Raw genomic sequence first — 17,961 nt, forward strand, 5'->3', positions numbered from 1 at the left:
GGTCCTCAGTTCAATTCCCAGAAACCACATGGTGATCTGTAATGAGATCTGATGCCCTCTTCTGTCCTGCAGGGATACATGCAGACAGAACACTATACATAAATTTTTGAGAAAAAAAAAAAGAAGTGCCATCATGTGGTTGAGTGACAGACACTGAGCCTCTGGTCCCTCTGAGAACCTGTTCTCTGATCAGAAAAGTCTTCAAGATACCACAGAAGACATTCAGAGAAACTCAAAGGTCAAACTTCTGTTCAGATGCAAGGTCTGCTACTCAGCTTCTGAGAGCTGAGAATAGAAGGTTAGTTGAGCCCAGAAGTTCAAAGACAGTCTTTGTGACATGGTAAGATGCCATTTCTTTTCTTTAGTGTGGGTGAGGATGAGACAGGGTCCCATAGAGTCAGACTGGCCTCAAGCTTGCTGGGTAGCCCTGGACGGCGTTTAATAGCTCACTCTACCTCCTGAAACCTGGAAGACAGGGATGCCCCACCACGCCCAGTTCTCTGTGATGCCGTGGACCAACCCCAAGGCTGCATTATCTGTAGACACACACTCAACCAGCTGCACTACATCCCTAGACCATTGTCTCTCTTTTGTTGTTTGAGACAAGACCTCAGTATTTCCCCCAGGTTGACTTCAAAGTTCTGTGCTCAAGCAATCTGTGATCTAAGCCCCTGAGTACTGGGGGCTTAGGCACACACTGCCACACTCAAGACCTGGTCTCTAGCCAGGCATGGTGGCGCACGCCTTTAATCCCAGCATTCGGGAGGGAGGCAGAGGCAGGCAGATCTCTGTGAGTTCGAGGCCAGCCTGGTCTACAGAACGAGTTCCAGGACAGCCTGAGATAAAATTCCTATTAGTATTAATAGCATATTTAGTTAAAATAACATTCATTAAGTTCATAATAACTTTTTAATAGTCCAGTGGTCAATACCAGACTCTCATTTCTACACTAGTTACTGGGTACCTAGTGCTGAGCAAATGACTTTACCATTGGTAGAAAGGTGACATGATCATGTGACTCTTTTTAGGCTGGCTATGAAGCAAGATAGGAGAATAGGAAAAATCAAGGCAACATGGGGAAGGAAAGGAACTTCCTGTTCCAGAGTCTGCCTGGAAGTCCACACAGCTGCTGAATGGAAACCATCTTCGGAGACAGTGTTTAAGATAAACAAGGATGCTAAAAACGATGGACCGTGTTTCTTAGGACCAGAGGGTCCTAAGTTTAACTGCACTGCCATTCCTCTCAGTCCAAAACCTCAAAAATGCTCCTTGTGAAACCTGGTCAATTTAATCTACAAAAGGAAATCCTTTTTTAAAAGATTTATCTTATTTTTAATCATGCTATGTGTGAGTATGTGCATATGAGTTGAGGCCTGAGCAGGCTAGAGATGTCTGATCCCCTGGAACTGGGGTGGCGGGCAGTTTCTAAACTGCCTGACATGAGTGCTGGGAATGCACTCTCAGACCCTGAGCTATCTGTGCATCCTGAAAAAGGAAGTTCTTCAAAGATTGCTTTTAAAAATGTTCGTTTACATGTATGAGTGTATGCCATGATGGGCTCACTGGAAGAGTAGTATAAACTTTCAACCACTGAGCATTCTCTCAAGCTCCAAAAGGAAATTCTTTAAGTTTAACAAACCAGCTCATGTTTTTTTTTTTTGTTTGTTTGTTTGTTTTTCGAGACAGGGTTTCTCTGTTTTGTTTCGGAGGCTGTCGGTCCAGCCCGGCCTCGAACTCACAGAGATCCACCTGCCTCTGCCTCCCGAGTGCTGGGATTAAAGGCGTGTGCCACCAACGCCCGGCTCCAGATGATCTCTTGAGAAGCCCACACCCATTCTCTTTAGTCAGTTTTTGTCTCTCCTCGCCAATCATGTTTAGTCAAACGGTGTGCTATTCTGTATCTCTACTTAGTAAACTACCCAGCTTTGCTTCATCCAGACATGTCCTGCATTCTCTTCCTCAGTGTAGTTTTACCCGAAGTGAAGGTCTCTAAAAAGCGGGTGAGATGGAAGGCAATGATCTATCTGATCGTGGGGGACAGAGGATGGGAGCTCTACCGGTTCCTCTAGGTGGCAGTGCTGAGCTACACATCTCCATCCTACACAGCGGGTTACCTCCTTCTCTTCCAGGTAGATGTGTCCCAGTCGTAGGAAGATGAAGTGCATCTCAGAAGCATCAACTACAAAACTAATAGTTCGCTCGTAGCATGCCTTGGCCTCAGCATGATTTCCACTCAGAAAATAGAGATGGCCCTTCACACCCCAGACATTAGGGTTCTGAGGAAGCAAACAAGAACATGCAGGGGATGTGGTATTTAAATCTCGAATGAATCTCGTTTAACATTTAAATTTAGATTGGTGCACTTCTCTTTTCTTGTGGTTTGCTTGCTTGCTTGTTTGGTTTTTGGGGACAGGGTTTCTCTGTGTAGCTCTGGCTGTTCTGGAACTCACTCTGTAGACCAGGCTGTCCTGGAACTCACAGAGAACCACCTGTGTCTGTCGTGCTGGGGTTAAAGGTGTGTACTGCTACTGCCAGGTTCCCTCAGCAATTCTTTTTTCTAAAAACGCATAAAAAGAGCTGTTTTTGTTACACTAGGGGATGTTTCCCTAGGTCTGTTCTCATGTTTTTGATTCCTCAAAGCCATTTTGTCTTCAGGGCTAACTACTAAGACAGCAGGCAACTGTCTTCAGGATAACACTATTAGGAGCAAAGAAACTTGAAATAACAAGCAACTCCTGCTAAATGCCTGCCTTATCTATTCTCTTTACCTTTCGTAAAACTCATGATTACTTAAGAAAAACTAATACAACTGTAAATGTTACACCCCCCCCCCCCCGCCCACACACACATCAGACATCTCCCTGTGAGGTGGCACCGCCATTTTATTTATTTATTCTGAGACAGAGTCTCCTCATGCTGCCTGTGCTCACGTCACACCCCTGGGCTCGAACCCCCGAGCCCGAGGCTCACACTATTGCACCTGCATTCTCTCTGTTTTAAGGTGGCCTGTCACCTCTTCTCCCATCCTAGAGGCTTTATCTGGGGAATCAGTACCAGATAGTCCATCTGGGTCGCTTGTTGAAGGTACTCCTCTGTCTTGGCAAAGTCCTTCTTGAGAAGGTGTGTCTGGGCCAGAACCAAGTAGTACTCACAGCTGGGTCCTCCTTGAGGGCACAGCAGCTCGTGTGCCAGCACTCTGTGTACAAACTGCAGGGAAGCCCAAGAGAAGGCCGTGAAAACGACTCATAGCTTTGCAGGGCAGACCAGGGGAGGGCCCCAATGGGGAGCGGTTGGCAAAGGGACAAGGGCAAATCACAAGGACTCGGTACTTTTTGTTCTAGTAACAGTCACTCAGTCAGCGGATATCAACATTTCCAAGTGAACACCTTGCAGCACTGCACGGTGCTGGCCCTGGTGGCCGTCAGGCTGAGAGTTACACCCCGGGACACTGCACGGTGCTGGCCCTGGTGGCCGTCAGGCTGAGAGTTAAACTGTGTTTATGAGGTTCAGGCAAAGGCATTTCATCAGTCATCCTGCTTACACAGAAAATAACATTTTCATTGACATTTTAAGGAAACTCATAATGAGGCAAAGCTGCCTCTCTGACATGCTAAGACCTGGAATTTCACAAACATAAATACCTGTTTGTGCCATACCACTAAACATCTATGAGCACCAATGCTCTTGAGGCTCTTTTCCCCACCCCTCAATGGCAATGACCGGCAAATCTGGTGCAGTCAGGTGTGCTTGCAAAGCACACGTGCCCGCCCTCCAGCTTCTGCAGCCCGTTGTTAGTCTTTTTAGCTTCAGTACAGAAGCCCCTTAGCACTACCTGCCCCTGGCCATCTGACCTGGGTAGACAGAATTCATTCACTGAGGGGAGAGCCTGTTCTGCTGGGAAGCACTCCTGTGTGTGAAAGGCTCGTTTACTGTGGTCCAATGCCACCCAGTTCACAATTCTTGCCCTTTCTTGAGATTGCATGCCCTCGAGTGAGGCATTGATGGCGGGATCAGGGTCATTTCACCAGGTCCTGGCTCAAGTGTGCTAGTCTCCACCTTACACTCCTTCCCACGTGCTCACGGGCGCCCTCATGTGGGCATGTGCTGGTGGGGTAAACTTCTCTTTGGGAGGAAGACCAGCACTGAAAAAGTGTTTCTGCTTTACACAGAGTTAGGCTTGGAAGACACTGTGGTGGATGGACTACATGGTTCCCTGAAGTCCTCACTCCCAACATTCTCACCTGCACAGCATTGACCTTCATCAAGAATCGAATGGTCTCCATGAAGATTGTGGCAGGGGCTTGAGGAGAGACATGAGGGGTAGGGTGTAAGAAGGCTGATGAGTCTAGGCATTTTGATGTGTCTGGAAACAGATTAACAGCACAGAAGGCCAGACACAAACAGGAAATGCCAGGAGCTCACACATACTAATAATGGAGAATACACGGAGAGTCACATTCTGATCTCAGAATCTAGTTAGGGTGCAGAAAGCAGACTTCAAGGCCATCAAGGCAAACGTCACAACTCAATGAAAGGGCTTCAGAGGCCATTCAAAAGGACCTGGGGGGATGGATCTTTGGGTAAGGCCTGACTTCTGATCTCCATCACCCACCAAGAAAGCCAGGAGCAGGGGTCACTGGAATCTCGCCATTGGCAATACAAAACCAAGCTGCACTCACTGCCAGCCAGGACAGCTGAAACAATGAGATCTTGTCTCAGAAAACAAGGTGGACAGGGACATAGGCCAGACACCTTGTGTTGGCCTCTGACTTACACACACACACACTTAACCAATTAAAGAAGCATTCAGACCTCCTTGGGTTTGAAACACAATTTACAGATATACTGAAAATGAAGACTCATTGGAAACTTGCAGTTCTGTTAGATACTTGTGGGACAAAGTTAGAATCCATACTTATCAAAGGATCCCAGCACAGAGTTTGGGTTTCAGACCCTAGACTAACATGAAGAAGTGGGCCAGTGTAAGTTCAAACCCATCAGGGTCCCCACAGCCACAATCCAGGTCTTGGTGCTCACCTAGCTTGTCCTCTTTCCAATGCAAACACCGACTCCTCCTTACCTTTTTTCGAAGTTAGCTCTTTTAATAGCACATTGGATGATTTCTGGGTAAGAGAAGGCTCCAAAGGCTGTAAGGTCATTATTGGTTCTTGTGACCCAGAGTGTCCCTTAGCTGATTCTTCAATAAACTCATCTAGACTGGACAGCACAGTGCTCGGCCCTACACAGATCAGATGTGATTCACTTGAGGAAAGGGTATAGGAGAGCGTGTGCAAACATGAGCAGTTAAAGACCGCAGACGCCTCCCACCTCTTTGACCCCGGTACCCTCATTCCCCGCATGCGTGGTGATGTCACACAGCACAGTCACAGAAGCCACTTGTTAGGTCCACAAACTCAAGAGCTCACAGGGGAGGAAAGGCACATCACAGACAGCAGGAAAGGACAGGACCCCTCTTCCATCAGTGCTCAGCAGGAAGTGAGGACAGAGGAACAATTTACAGAAGCAGACAACACACTGAATGTATAAGATCTGGGAAGACATGAACTAGTAGAGTAAAGGAGAGAGAAGGACATGTGCACACATAAAACACTTGCAACTTTGAAGAGAGAGAGAAAAAGACCACATAAAAGAAACACAAAGACGGTGACACCAACAATAAGAAGTAAAACAGCAAAAAGAACCTTGGGGTGAGGGGTGCAGCTCGGCAGGGGGGTGAGGACTCAGCAGGTGGGAGCTCCTGGGTTTGACTCCTGCATGACAACAAAAACAAAACTCTTGGTAATTTTTCAGAGGAAAATAGCAAAATCAGTAACTTTAGAAACGTAAGAGATGAAAGCTGAGAAATGACACCAGGAATCCCAACCTAATGAAACATGAAGATTCAAAGAGAAAAGGGGAAATTGTGACAATACTGTAGGGAGAAACTGCCAATACTGTAGGGAGACACTGTGACAACACTGCAGGGAGACACTGTGACAATACTGCAGGGAGACACTGTGACAACACTGCAGGGAGACACTGTGACAACACTGCAGGGAGACACTGTGACAACACTGCAGGGAGACACTGTGACAACACTGCAGGGAGACACTGACAATACTGTAGGGAGACACTGTGACGACACTGCAGGGAGACACTGTGACAACACTGCAGGGAGACACTGTGACGACACTGCAGGGAGACACTGACAATACTGTAGGGAGACACTGTGACGACACTGCAGGGAGACACTGTGACAACACTGCAGGGAGACACTGTGACAACACTGCAGGGAGACACTGTGACAACACTGCAGGGAGACACTGTGACAATACTGCAGGGAGACACTGTGACACACTGTAGGGAGACACTGTGACAACACTGTAGGGAGACACTGTGACAACACTGTAGGGAGACACTGTGACAACACTGCAGGGAGACACTGTGACAATACTGTAGGGAGACACTGTGACAACACTGCAGGGAGACACTGTGACAACACTGCAGGGAGAAAAGGTAATGTGGGGGGCTGAGAGGAGGCTGAGGGCCTGAAGCGTAAGCTCCAAAGCGGCCGAGCTTGGCTCCCAGCACCCACCCCCAGGTGCCTCACGGGGTGGGGGAGTCGCATGCCTCCACAAGGTCCTGCACTCACGTGCACAAACTCCTGACCCAGGCACACATGCACATACATTATTAAAAATAAAGAAAAGTGGGGCTGGGCAGACGGCTCAGTGGTTAAGAGCACTGGCTGCTCTTCCAGAGGACTCTGGCTCAATTTCCACATGGCAGCTCACAACTGTCTGCGACTCCAGTTCCAGGGGATCTGACACCCTGACACCAATGCACATAAAATAATTATTAAAAAATAAAGCAAAACATTTAAAAAAGATATTGTGACATGAGCATTGGGAGGGAGAAGATGAACGATGCTGGTTAGTCATATATGTGTTAGGTTGGTTGGTTGGTTTTTCTTTGTTTGTTTGTTTGTTTTCCGAGACAGGGTTTCTCTGTGGCTTTGGAGGCTGTCCTGGAACTCACTCTGTAGACCAGGCTGGTCTCGAACACACCTTAATATTCGTATGTACGGAGAATAACAATGCATGCATGCAAGAAATGCACAAGCAAAGACACATATAAAAACCTATCACAGTGATTGAGTCCCTAAAACATGAAAAGTAGCTGGAGAGACGGCTGGAGGGCCTCGCCGCTTGCAGAAGAGCAGTTCAGTCCCCAGCACCCACATCTGTCTGTGACCCCAGTCCCGGGGCGTCTGTGAGCATCTGCAAGCCTGTGAGGTACACACTGACAAGCAGACACACATACACTTATAAAATGAGTAAATCTAAAGTCTTTAAAATATACAGGGATAGAGAACAGGGGAGGGGAAAGGGGAAATAAATAAATACATTTAAGAATTACATGACCTGGGCGGTGGTGGCGCACGCCTTTAATCCCAGCACTCGGGGAGGCAGAAGCAGGTGGATCTCTGTGAGTTCGAGGCTACAAAGCGAGTTCCAGGGCAGCCTCCAAAGCTACACTGAGAAACCCTGTCTTGAAAAACCTAAATAAATAAATAGAAAGAATTACATGATAGGGAGAAAAGGGCAGAAAAGACCATTTTAGTATATTCACAACAGTACCAGCCTTTAAGGGATGCTGGTGGAGAAAACTCTGTGTGATATGGAAAATGATGAGTTACTACTAAGCACGGCATCTTTCCTGATCGCTGAAATAACAAGCTTTGCACGGCTTCTTTCCTGATCGCTGAAATAACAAGCTTTCCACGTCCGTTGAACAAACACGGACTTGATGCCTACTTCGCACCAGGTCCCATTTGTAGGCCCTGAGTTTCCGATGGCCACGCCCACCTCCACGCCCCACCCCACCTGTCAGCCCTTCTGATCTGACGGCTGAAGCAGAGTCATGCATGGCTCCCCACGGGCCAAAACTGTGCTCAATTTTCACGCTATCGTCAACATTCTCTGCCGTGCCAGCGCTCTTTGGCTTTGTTTGGACGGTTCGCGCCTGAAGCTGTTTGAAGGCCTCGTGAAATGCCATTTCCATTCGAATATCGTTATTCTGAATTTCATAGAACAACCCTGAGGAAATAAGAAGCTGAGATAAAGGGCTAAGCTCCCACCATCACAGGTGAAGAATGGACACATTTCATTTCTCTCTGCCATATTTGTTCTACTAGAGTTTAAAAACCACATCTTAAACTGAATGGTGGTGATACACGCCTTTAGTCCCAGCAACAGGAAGGCAGGCAGATCTCTGTGAGTTCAAGGCCAGCCTCGTCTACAGAGTGAGTTCTAGGACATCCAGGGCTACACAGAGAAACCTTGTCTTGAACTCCCCGCTCCTGCCCCCCAACAAGCAAACACACCCCACATCCTCAGTCCCCAGGGGAAACAGGGAAAAAGAGGGTCTCGTGATGGAGAAAAGCCCACATTCACATCACAGGGCAGCAGCGTACCGAGTAAAGTCCACGCAATCACATTGCTAGGTTCCAAGCATGTAGCATCCTCAAAGAAAATTTCTGCTTGTTCATAGTTCTCCATTAAGACAGCCAGGACGCCACACAGCAGCAAGCTGACAAGAGACCCGCTAGCCTGGTTAGCAGTCTGGTTCTGTGTCACTTTAACCCCATGATGCAGCTTATCTGCTACTACTCGGTGGCCTCCGTGCCTCCTCTACCTGTGGATGTGATTCTCGTTCAGGGAAAGGGCTTTCCTGAAACACTCCTGCGCTTTCGTGATGTCCTCCGTGAGCAGGCAGAAGGCGCCGTAGTCCAGCCAGTGATCCAGGTTCTGAGGCTCACGGACCAACCTCTAGGCACACAAAGTATCAGCAGGGACAGGGTTACTGCCACACCAAGCCCTACTTTTTGTACATATAACACAGTAAATGCCCCGTAAATACCATTAAAAAAGCCAAAACCATCACTTTTCTTTTGCTTATACAGGATTCAAGATGCCCAGAACAAGTACAGTCTAGCTTTAAGTATATAGGCAAAAATTATTGATACAACTTAAAATAGGAATTCTCAAGAGATTTATTCCTAAACTTAACCAATACCTTAGGAATTAAGGACTCATTTTATGCTGCATCAACTATAGCTAATAATTACTGCCATAATCTTGAAGTGGAAAATATACACAATTATCTATAAATCCAACGAAAAGGATGCCTCAGGTAAATGAGAACTATAAACACAGTTTAAAGAATGGAAAGAAAACATGAATAAATGGAAGACTGCTCTGAGTTCAGGTTAGGATGGGAAAGATTTGGTGATAAGATGTCACACTGTCAAGAGCAATCTACAGATGAAGGTCAATCATTGTCAAAATCCCAGTGGAATTTTCTTTTTCTTTTCTTTTCTTTTCTTTTCTTTTCTTTTTTTTTTTTTTTGGTTTTTTGAGACAGGGTTTCTCTTGTATTGTTTAGGAGGCCGTCCTGGAACTAGCTCTATAGACCAGGCTGACCTCGAACTCACAGAAATCTGCCTGCCTCTGCCTCCCAAGTGCTGGGATTAAAGGCGTGCGCCACCAACGCCTGGCCCTGGTGGAATTTTTTCATGTTAAACATAGAATCACTATATACCCAGCAGTTCCACTCTTAAGTATACCCAAAATAATTAAAACAGACACTACTTTTACAAAAATGTTGTATTTTGAGTCTTTCTTATTTTGTTTTTGTTTTTTTAGAAACAGGATCTCATTATATATCTCTGACTGTCTTGGAACTCACTCTGTAGACCAGGCTGGCCTTGAACTCACAGAGTAACCTGCCTCTGCTTCCCAAGTCCTGGGATTAAAGCAGTGCCACTACTCCTGGCTGCAGTTGGAATCTTAAATTCTGGATACAAGTTGTTTGAAAATATATGTTCTATTTTTCCTAATCTGTACTTTTGTAGCCCTGGCTATCCTGGAACTTGTTACATAGCCCAAGCTGGCTTCCAGTTTCCAGCAGTCCTCCTGACCACGTTCTGGTGCTGAGACGGCAGACACCACTTTTCCCTGACCTGCTGTCTGTCCTTTGGTCTCCTGTCAAAGAATTCTCTACATAAGACCCAGCCAAGGATTTCCTCCCATGTTTTATTTTGAATGGTCCATGTTTTACATTTATATTAATTATCCATTTTTCATTGATTTTTGCAAAAAATTAGGTCAAGGTTCATTCATTTTGCATGTGGATTGCCAACTGTTCTAGTTGTTTATTGAAACAACTCATTTCTACATTGAATTTATTATACAACTTCATCAAAAAGCAAATGACCTGGTGCTGGGGAGGGGGCACTCTCCATGAAACATGAGGACCAGAATTCAGATCCTAGCACTCAAGTAAAAGCCAGGTAAGTGTAGCTTGCCTGTAATCTCAGGGTAAGAGACAAAGACAGGTGACCACAGACCTTGGGCCCCAGAGCAAGTTTACCAGCTAGACCAGCCACATTGGTTAGTTCTTGGTTTAAATGAGTGAGCCTGCTACAATATATAACATGCGGAGGACTCAGGTTTGAGTCACACTACCCATATGGTGGCCAGCAACCATTTGGAACTCCAGTTCTAGGGGATCTTCTGGCCTCTGCAGACATCAGACATGCACAAGGTACACATGCCTGAATGCAGGCAAAACACTCATACACAAGTTTGAAATAAACAAGTTTAAAATAAATCAAATGATATATCGGGGATATAGCTCATTTGGTAGAGTTCTTGTCTCGCATGATCAAGGCCCTGTGTTGAATCTCCAGTACCTCATGAACTGTGGGTGCTGCAGGTGCTGCTGTGATCCTAACATTGGCAGGAAAAAGAGGTTCAAGTTTATCCTTGGCTATATAATGAGCTCGCCCTGGGATAAATAAGACCCTGTCTCCCAAAAAAAAAAAAGAAGATAAATAACAAAACATGAAATGATCTGATTCATGTGGGAATATTTTTGGTCTCCTCTCTATCCTACTGATCTGTCACTATCTTTTCACTGGTCAAGTCTGATGTTAATAGAAAATTACAATTTTACATCGAGTCACAGATAATAATAACAACCATCACTGAGATGTGTAGCTACCTCTTCATAATATACTGCTGCCACTTCATAGTTCTCATTGACTTCTGCCTCAAACGCGAAGAGTCGAAGTTGTTCGCTGCTGGTGGGAATCGTTGAGGCAGGGCCTTGGGTGTCATCAGGAATGGACTTGTCATTGAGATGGTAAACAAACAAAATGAAACAGTTACACGTGGAAAGGTTTATGAGAATAAACTGGATGTGAGATCCAGTCATAACATATAAGTGAGACTGTAGAGAGAGAGAGAGTGTGTGTGTGTGTGTGTGTGTGTGTGTGTGTGTGTGTGCGCGCGCGCGCGCACGTGCACTCATGTCTTGGATGCACTCTGGAGAACATGCAGGTCTTTCATTTTCAATCCTCCTGCCTCAGCCTCCTGAGTAACTGATATTTCATGCTTGCAGCTACCAGGCTAGGTCCCATCATTTCATTAAGTGGCTATTTCAGAGAAGTAATAGAAATGTTAGGCTAAGCACTAAACGTTCTTGAGAGGTGAGGGCAGAAGCATCGGTTCAAGGTCATCCTTGGCTACATAGCAAATTCAGCCTAGGTTATGAAAAACATTCTCAAAGGGAAGAAAGGAAAAGAGAAAAGAGAAGTCATTAGAAAAGCAATCCTTAATTTCTTTAAGGTGTTGGAGTTTGAACCTAGGCCCTTGCACATGCCAAGCAAATGTTCTACCACAGAGCTACATCTCCAGCCTAATCCCTCACCCTTCAACTCCACACTTAAGCTGTTTCCATCGTGGCTCTGCCCTTTCAATCTCTGAGAAGAGTCACCCAACGCTTTCTCCTTTTCACTCTAACCCTTCCCTTCCTAACCTACACACCTGGGACTTCCTAACAACAGTTTTCTCATCTACTTGATTTTCTTTGAGACAGGTTCTCATGATAGTCTGACATGCATGATGTAGCCTAGGCAAGCCTGGAACTCCCTATGGAGCCCGCGCTGGCCCCCCTCATGCTGTCCCCCAGCCCGCTGCCCCCCTCATGCTGTCCCCCGCCGACCTGCTGGCCCCCCTCATGCTGTCCCCCGGCCCGCTGGCCCCCTTCATACTGTCCCCCGGCCCACTGCCCCCCCTCATGCTATTCCCCGGCCCGCTGGCCCCCCTCATGCTGTCCCCCGGCCCGCTGGCCCCCCTCATGCTGTCCCCCGGCCTGCTGGCCCCTCTCATGCTGTTCCCCGGCCTGCTGGCCCCCCTCATGCTGTCCCCCAGCCCACTGGCCCCCTCATGCTGTCCCCGCCTCACTCAACCTCTCAGGCGCTGGGCTTTGCTCACTTCACTTTCAAAACTGCATGCGCACTTGCCTTGGAGAGGGCAGCCCTGTGGTCTCTAGATCTATTTCCCTTTGCTCCTCATCGTCCAGTTTATTTCTATCAACATATTTACTCCTCAATTAATTTTAGTGTAAATTTTCCCAGTGTAAGTGAAATTCCCATGTAAAGTTTACCAATAATTTCCTTATCATCAAATCCAATGAAAATTCCCCAGGGTTGGTTTTCTTGAGTTCCTAGGTGTTGGACAAAGTTTTCTTTTCAATTCTTTCTCCTTGGCTCCAGTAACCCCACACTGCTTCCTCACGGGTGCCACTTGTCCCCATGGTCACATTTCCCCTCACCCACGCTTCCTGATATTTCTTAGGAGTCTCCTGCCACATCCCCTGTCTTCCCTCAGGTTTTCAGGCAGCCTTGTCTCTGGCCACAGGGCTCCTCACCTACATCTCTGGCTCAGACTGCTCTCTGAATCCGGGGCCCTCTGCTGCTAATGGTCAAGACTAGACCCAGTGTCACCTGCACCCCAAATCCACTTATGCCTTGTTCCCTGCCCACTAACGGCTCAGTCACTGGGCCTTAAACTTACAGACATTTGACTCAGGGCTGGAAGTTGAGAGCACTGGCTGCTTTTCCAGAGTACCTGGGTTCAATTCCCGGCACCCACATGGCAGCTCATACCTGTCTGTGACTCCAGTTCCAGGGGATCCAATGCCCTCACATACATGCAGACACAACACCAATGTACATAAAATACAAATAAATAAGCTAAAAAAGAAATTTCCAAACAAATCCTATATATCACCCATGTGTGTGCATAAGCAGAACTGTTATTTTAAGGCTGTGTTACTGTATTCTCTGTCTTACCTATCCAAGGAGACTGAAGCATGTGAGGGGAGGTCGGATGGTGGAAAGGAAAAACAGTGGATAAAGAGAAAACAGGACAGAGGCTGCCAAGTGGCGAGGCTGGCCAGAGACTCTCCAACACACACGAAGATTGGATTGTTGTCACCGTTCACATAGAGTAGCAACTGACTACACGCAGGAATGCTTAAGAGCAGGCGAGAAGCCAGCTACAAACACAGGCACAAACAGAGGCGCGGGGAAAGACCACCAGCCACTGAAACGCACGTTCTGAGCTGACAGGGTAGCTCAGTGGGTAAAGGGGGCTGCTGCTTCTCCTGATGGCCTGAACTCGGTCCTGGGACCCACATGGTGGCAGGTGGGGCTTCCACATGCTCGACATGGCAACACACACACAAAATAAACAAAAATTAATTAAAAATGTAAAGGTGTTTTTTAATTGCTACTGTCACCTTCACACAGCAGTTTAAATAGAGCTTTTAAGATACCCAGATACAGTTTTCCCTGATTTTTATTATCCTGAAGAAAATTGAGACTTGTACACATTAACAAAGTAATTGTTTTATTCCACAGTTTCCATGTGAAACTTCTAATTTTCTAATTCTTCCACATTAGAAAATCTTTTATTTTATTTATGTGCATGTCTGTGACCAAGGCTGGCTGAGGATTCAGATGCCTGGGATTTAGAGTGACAGTTGTGAACCAACATGTGGGCACCGGGACTCAAACTCGTGTCCTCTGGAGGAGCACCTGGTGTTCTCAACTGCTGAGTCATCTCTCCAGCCCCCCTCCCCATGTAACATTTTTGAAGGCCAGAGAAGCAGTTTTGTGGGAAACTGAAAGAGCATGCCCCTTCTCCTGCAAATGTGTGGTCAGAACCTTGTGCAGAACAGAACAGGGGAGAAAATAAGCCAAGAAGGGGGAGTGCTTGAAAAGGAGCCCCGCTGTGCTCCGAGGGGAGGGGCTCTGCGCTGTGAACACCTACCTGGTTCAGGGCCACGTGCATTTGGTCTACCAAGAACACATAGAGCTCACTGATAAATATCTGCAGCTCCTCTTGGCTTTCAAACGCTGTTGTCTTCAAGTATTTCTCTCTCACAATCTTTACCACCGCGTGCTGCAAGACACACACATTCCTTCTGGTGCCACAGCTCAGCAGTGCACTGACACCCACATCTCTGGGGCATCTGATACCAGGCCATCAGACCATCAAGTGACGGTCACTTTCTCCCGTGTTAGCCAACAGCTCCTCAATGGGCTTATTTATTTAAGGACAGAACCTCACTATGTAGCCCAGGCTGACCCGGAACACTATGCAGTCCATGGTGCTGTTCAGCTCACATCTCTGGTCTATCTCCCAGGTGCTAGTTTTGAAGCCATGTGCCTCTAGCCTGGGCGGTAAGAAAACCTTTTCTTGATTCTGCAACATCACTAACAGGGAGAGGCAGTGCATACCACAGGAAGAGGGGCGTGGAGCTGAAATCAAACTTTGGAGTAGGTTTGAAAGTTGTGGCTTTCCCAGAAGCTATGTGGTGTAGGGAGAAGAGGGAAGACTCAGGCTAGAGAATGGGATTCTGGCTTAAACACTGTCACTATACAAGCTCATACATTCTTTTTGTTGTTGTCTTGGTTTTTCGAGACAGGGTTTCTCTGTGGCTTTGGAGACTGTCCTGGAACTCGCTCTGTAGACCAGGCAGGTCTGGAACTCACAGAGATCCACCTGCCTCTGCCTCCCGAGTGCTGGGATTAAAGGCGTGCGCCACCATGCCGGGCTAAGCTCCTATGTTCTATTTGGAACCTCAGATTCCGCATTCCAGTACTGCCACCATACGTTAGACGGTGGGTGAGAAGCTGAACAAAGTGAGCAGAGGCAGACGTTTGAAACACTACGGAAGGCTGTGTGTTGAGGCATGGGTCAGTAAAGCCAACACGAGGGTGGCAAAGCCAGGCAAGAGACAAAATTCCAGGCAGCCAAGGTTGTAGCGCCAGAACCTGTCTAAAAGCAAAATTACATAAATACAGCAGTCTTTCTGTATCCACAGCTTCAGGTACCCATGCTCAATTCCAGTTTGAAAACAAGTGGCAAATTCCAGAAACAAACAATTCATAAGCTTTAAGTTGAGCATTGTCCTGGGTAGATGCAGAAGTCTCACACGATACCCAGCTCCTTGGATCTGAAGCACCCCCTACCCAGCATTCCATAGTGTAGAGGGCACCCGTGTCCTAAGTACTCAGTAGACATGCTGTTATCAGACTGATGCCTGAGGTACCATAGCACCAACATCCAACAGCCCTTATGAACTTAAAGGCACCAAAGCAGCAGTGGCGAGTGATGCCAGCAGTGTGGATACACCAGAGAACCCATGAGTGCTTCCTCATGAAAAATCACAGGCACACATGTGTAGGAAAAATATACAAGGTTCGGGATCATCCACAGTTAAAATGTCCACTTACTTATATTGAATGTGTATGGGTGGTCTGCCTGCATGTGTGCCTGTGCCCAAAGAGGCCAGAGAGGGCATCAGATTCCCCGAGACTGGAGTCACAGATGGCTATGAGCCTCCATGTGGGTGCTGGGGACCAAACGTGGGACCTCTGGAAGAGCAGCCAGTGTTCTTAACTGCTGATCCATCTCCTCAGGCCCTTACCCACAGTTCTGAGCACCTACGAGGGATCTCAGAACATACACACTGCAGCACAGCATGCTGGTATAGCCTGGCAGCTACTGGGTTTTTTCCCCTTGCTAAGTCAGGTTATATATTAAACACCTTCATCATATTAATACTAATAACAACCCCATGTGATAATATTATTATCTCTTGTTGCTCAAGAATAACCCATCCCCCAAACTAAAAACTGATTTAGAAATGAATACTAATCATTATTTTTTAATATACTATTTTAATAAACTTTTAGGTTTTTAAAAAGCTTTTAGGTTTTTATTTGTTTGTTTTGACAAGGCCTCATCATAGCTCAGCCTGGCCTGAAACTTGTTAACTAGCCAAGGCTGGCCTTGAACTCCTGATTCACGTCCTAAGAGCAGGGTTACAGGTGTGCATCACCAGCTCTCAATTCTTTATTCTGAAGACAAGGAGACAACTATGGAGATATGGAGAACTAGTTAGTGTCAAGAACAGAGTTTCTGCCAGCTGGTGGAGTGTGAAGTCTGATCTCAAGTCCAGTCTAGCCTTGATTACAAGCTCTCATTTGGAGTAAACACTGCACCATCCCCAGACTGCAGACATGGATCATTTTCTCTCCCAGAGAACTCAACCGAGCAGAATCAGAGCAGAAACTGCTGAACACGTGATTAAAGGGGCTGTGAAACCGGGAGAGAAATGCTCCTCTCACCTTGAGTTGTTCTTTGAAGGCGAAGTACTTTCCGGAACAATTGAGCTCATAATTGAGCTGGCACTTCTGCTCCTCCAAGGTCTCACTGTCCACCTCGCTCTCCTGCTTGGTCACTTGCTTCCCAAACATCCGGTGGTACTCATCCAGAATGGCTCTGGAAATGCTCTTGATCTGTGTGTGGTAGTCACTCACCGCCTGAGGAAACAATGGATGGCAGTAAACAGGCCTCAGAGATGTCCCGACCACTGACTGCAAGTTACCACGTCAGCTCGATAAATTGCCCTTTTCCACTGAGCCAGATTACACACTTGGTGGGATTTGTGGGTCACAAATGGAACTGAATGAAAGCCTTTGAGGCACCAAAGAGACTCCCCCTTCCCATGGAAGCCACTGAAGAGCTCATGGCGCCTTCAGATGCTCCAGCTTGGTCTTGGCATTAACACCTGCCTTCTGAGCTCCTCCTGTCCGGCGGGTGAGAGGTGGCCTTGGAGGTATCATTTCCTTGACCCTGTATTGGGAAAAGCAACAAAACAACAAAGCCGGTATTATCTGCAGGCCTGTGTTCTTTCCTATTTCCCCCGGGTCTATGTAGAAGAGATCTGAGATCTGCCTCCAGCTACATTTCAGCACTGTTCACTCTCATACACAGCCCTAGATCACCATGGAAGACAGTGCTTCTGGCCCCATCCTCACAGCTTTAAAAGTGTCCGTGAATGGCCTCTGGAATAAGTGTTGGAAATAACGGGTATTATATCTGTCGGTGTTTCCGGAAGGGCACAGATTTGGAAAGCTAAAAGTTTCCTTCCTACCTAGGATGAAAAGCATGTTCATTTTTTAAAAAAAGATTTATTTATTTATTTTATGTATATGAGTGCTCTATCTGCATGTACACCTTTATGCCAGAAGAGGGAATCAGGTCCCATTATAGATGACTGTGAGCCACCATGTGGTTTCTGGGAATTGAACTCAGGACCTCTGGAAGAGCAGCTAATGTTCTTAACTGCTGAGCCATGTCTCCAGCCCTGAAAAGTATGTTTTTAATCATAATTTATACAACTACATTATTAAACGACAACTGTCGGCCACCATGTGGGTGCTGGGGACCAAACGCAGGTCCTCTGAAAGAACAGCCAGTGCTCTTAGTCACTGAGTCACATCTCCAGCCCCATGTCTCTATAGCATTTCACTCTTAAGCAAGACCTTGTTTATTTAGCCTGCAAGGACTGGGCTTGGGGATGTACACAGGCGATCCTGCACTCGGCAGACGGAAGCAGGAGGACCTGGGGGTTGAGGTTAGCTTCAGCTACATAGCAAGTCTGAGGACAGTCTGGGCTTCTGGAGCCTCTGTTTCAAAAACAAAGAAACAACAAAAACAAAATACAATAAAACAAAAGAAGGAACCTACAAAGGGC

General features: G+C 46.8%; 1 protein-coding gene across 4 annotated transcripts in view; it reads right to left on the reverse strand.

Moving 5' to 3' along the window:
• Cfap70 (cilia and flagella associated protein 70) overlaps positions 1-17,961 on the reverse strand; it is a 55,209-nt gene that overhangs the window by 6,011 nt on the left and 31,237 nt on the right. For 3 of the 4 annotated variants that reach the window (XM_040735937.1, XM_040735936.1, XM_040735935.1), the window contains exons 14-25: positions 16,997-17,057; positions 16,550-16,744; positions 14,184-14,315; positions 11,068-11,193; positions 8,698-8,831; positions 8,477-8,592; positions 7,887-8,099; positions 5,703-5,771; positions 5,081-5,239; positions 4,242-4,300; positions 3,055-3,207; positions 2,115-2,276 (exon numbers count right to left, since the gene is read on the reverse strand). In XM_040735937.1, the coding sequence (XP_040591871.1) occupies positions 2,115-2,276; positions 3,055-3,207; positions 4,242-4,300; positions 5,081-5,239; positions 5,703-5,771; positions 7,887-8,099; positions 8,477-8,592; positions 8,698-8,831; positions 11,068-11,193; positions 14,184-14,315; positions 16,550-16,744; positions 16,997-17,057 (1,579 nt within the window). The remainder of the gene's footprint in view (positions 1-2,114; positions 2,277-3,054; positions 3,208-4,241; positions 4,301-5,080; positions 5,240-5,702; positions 5,772-7,886; positions 8,100-8,476; positions 8,593-8,697; positions 8,832-11,067; positions 11,194-14,183; positions 14,316-16,549; positions 16,745-16,996; positions 17,058-17,961) is intronic. The other variant, XM_040735938.1, reaches the window with a different exon arrangement.

Source organism: Mesocricetus auratus, unplaced genomic scaffold (genome assembly GCF_017639785.1).
Source record: "Mesocricetus auratus isolate SY011 unplaced genomic scaffold, BCM_Maur_2.0 Super-Scaffold_100053, whole genome shotgun sequence".
Classification (NCBI taxonomy): domain Eukaryota; kingdom Metazoa; phylum Chordata; class Mammalia; order Rodentia; family Cricetidae; genus Mesocricetus; species Mesocricetus auratus.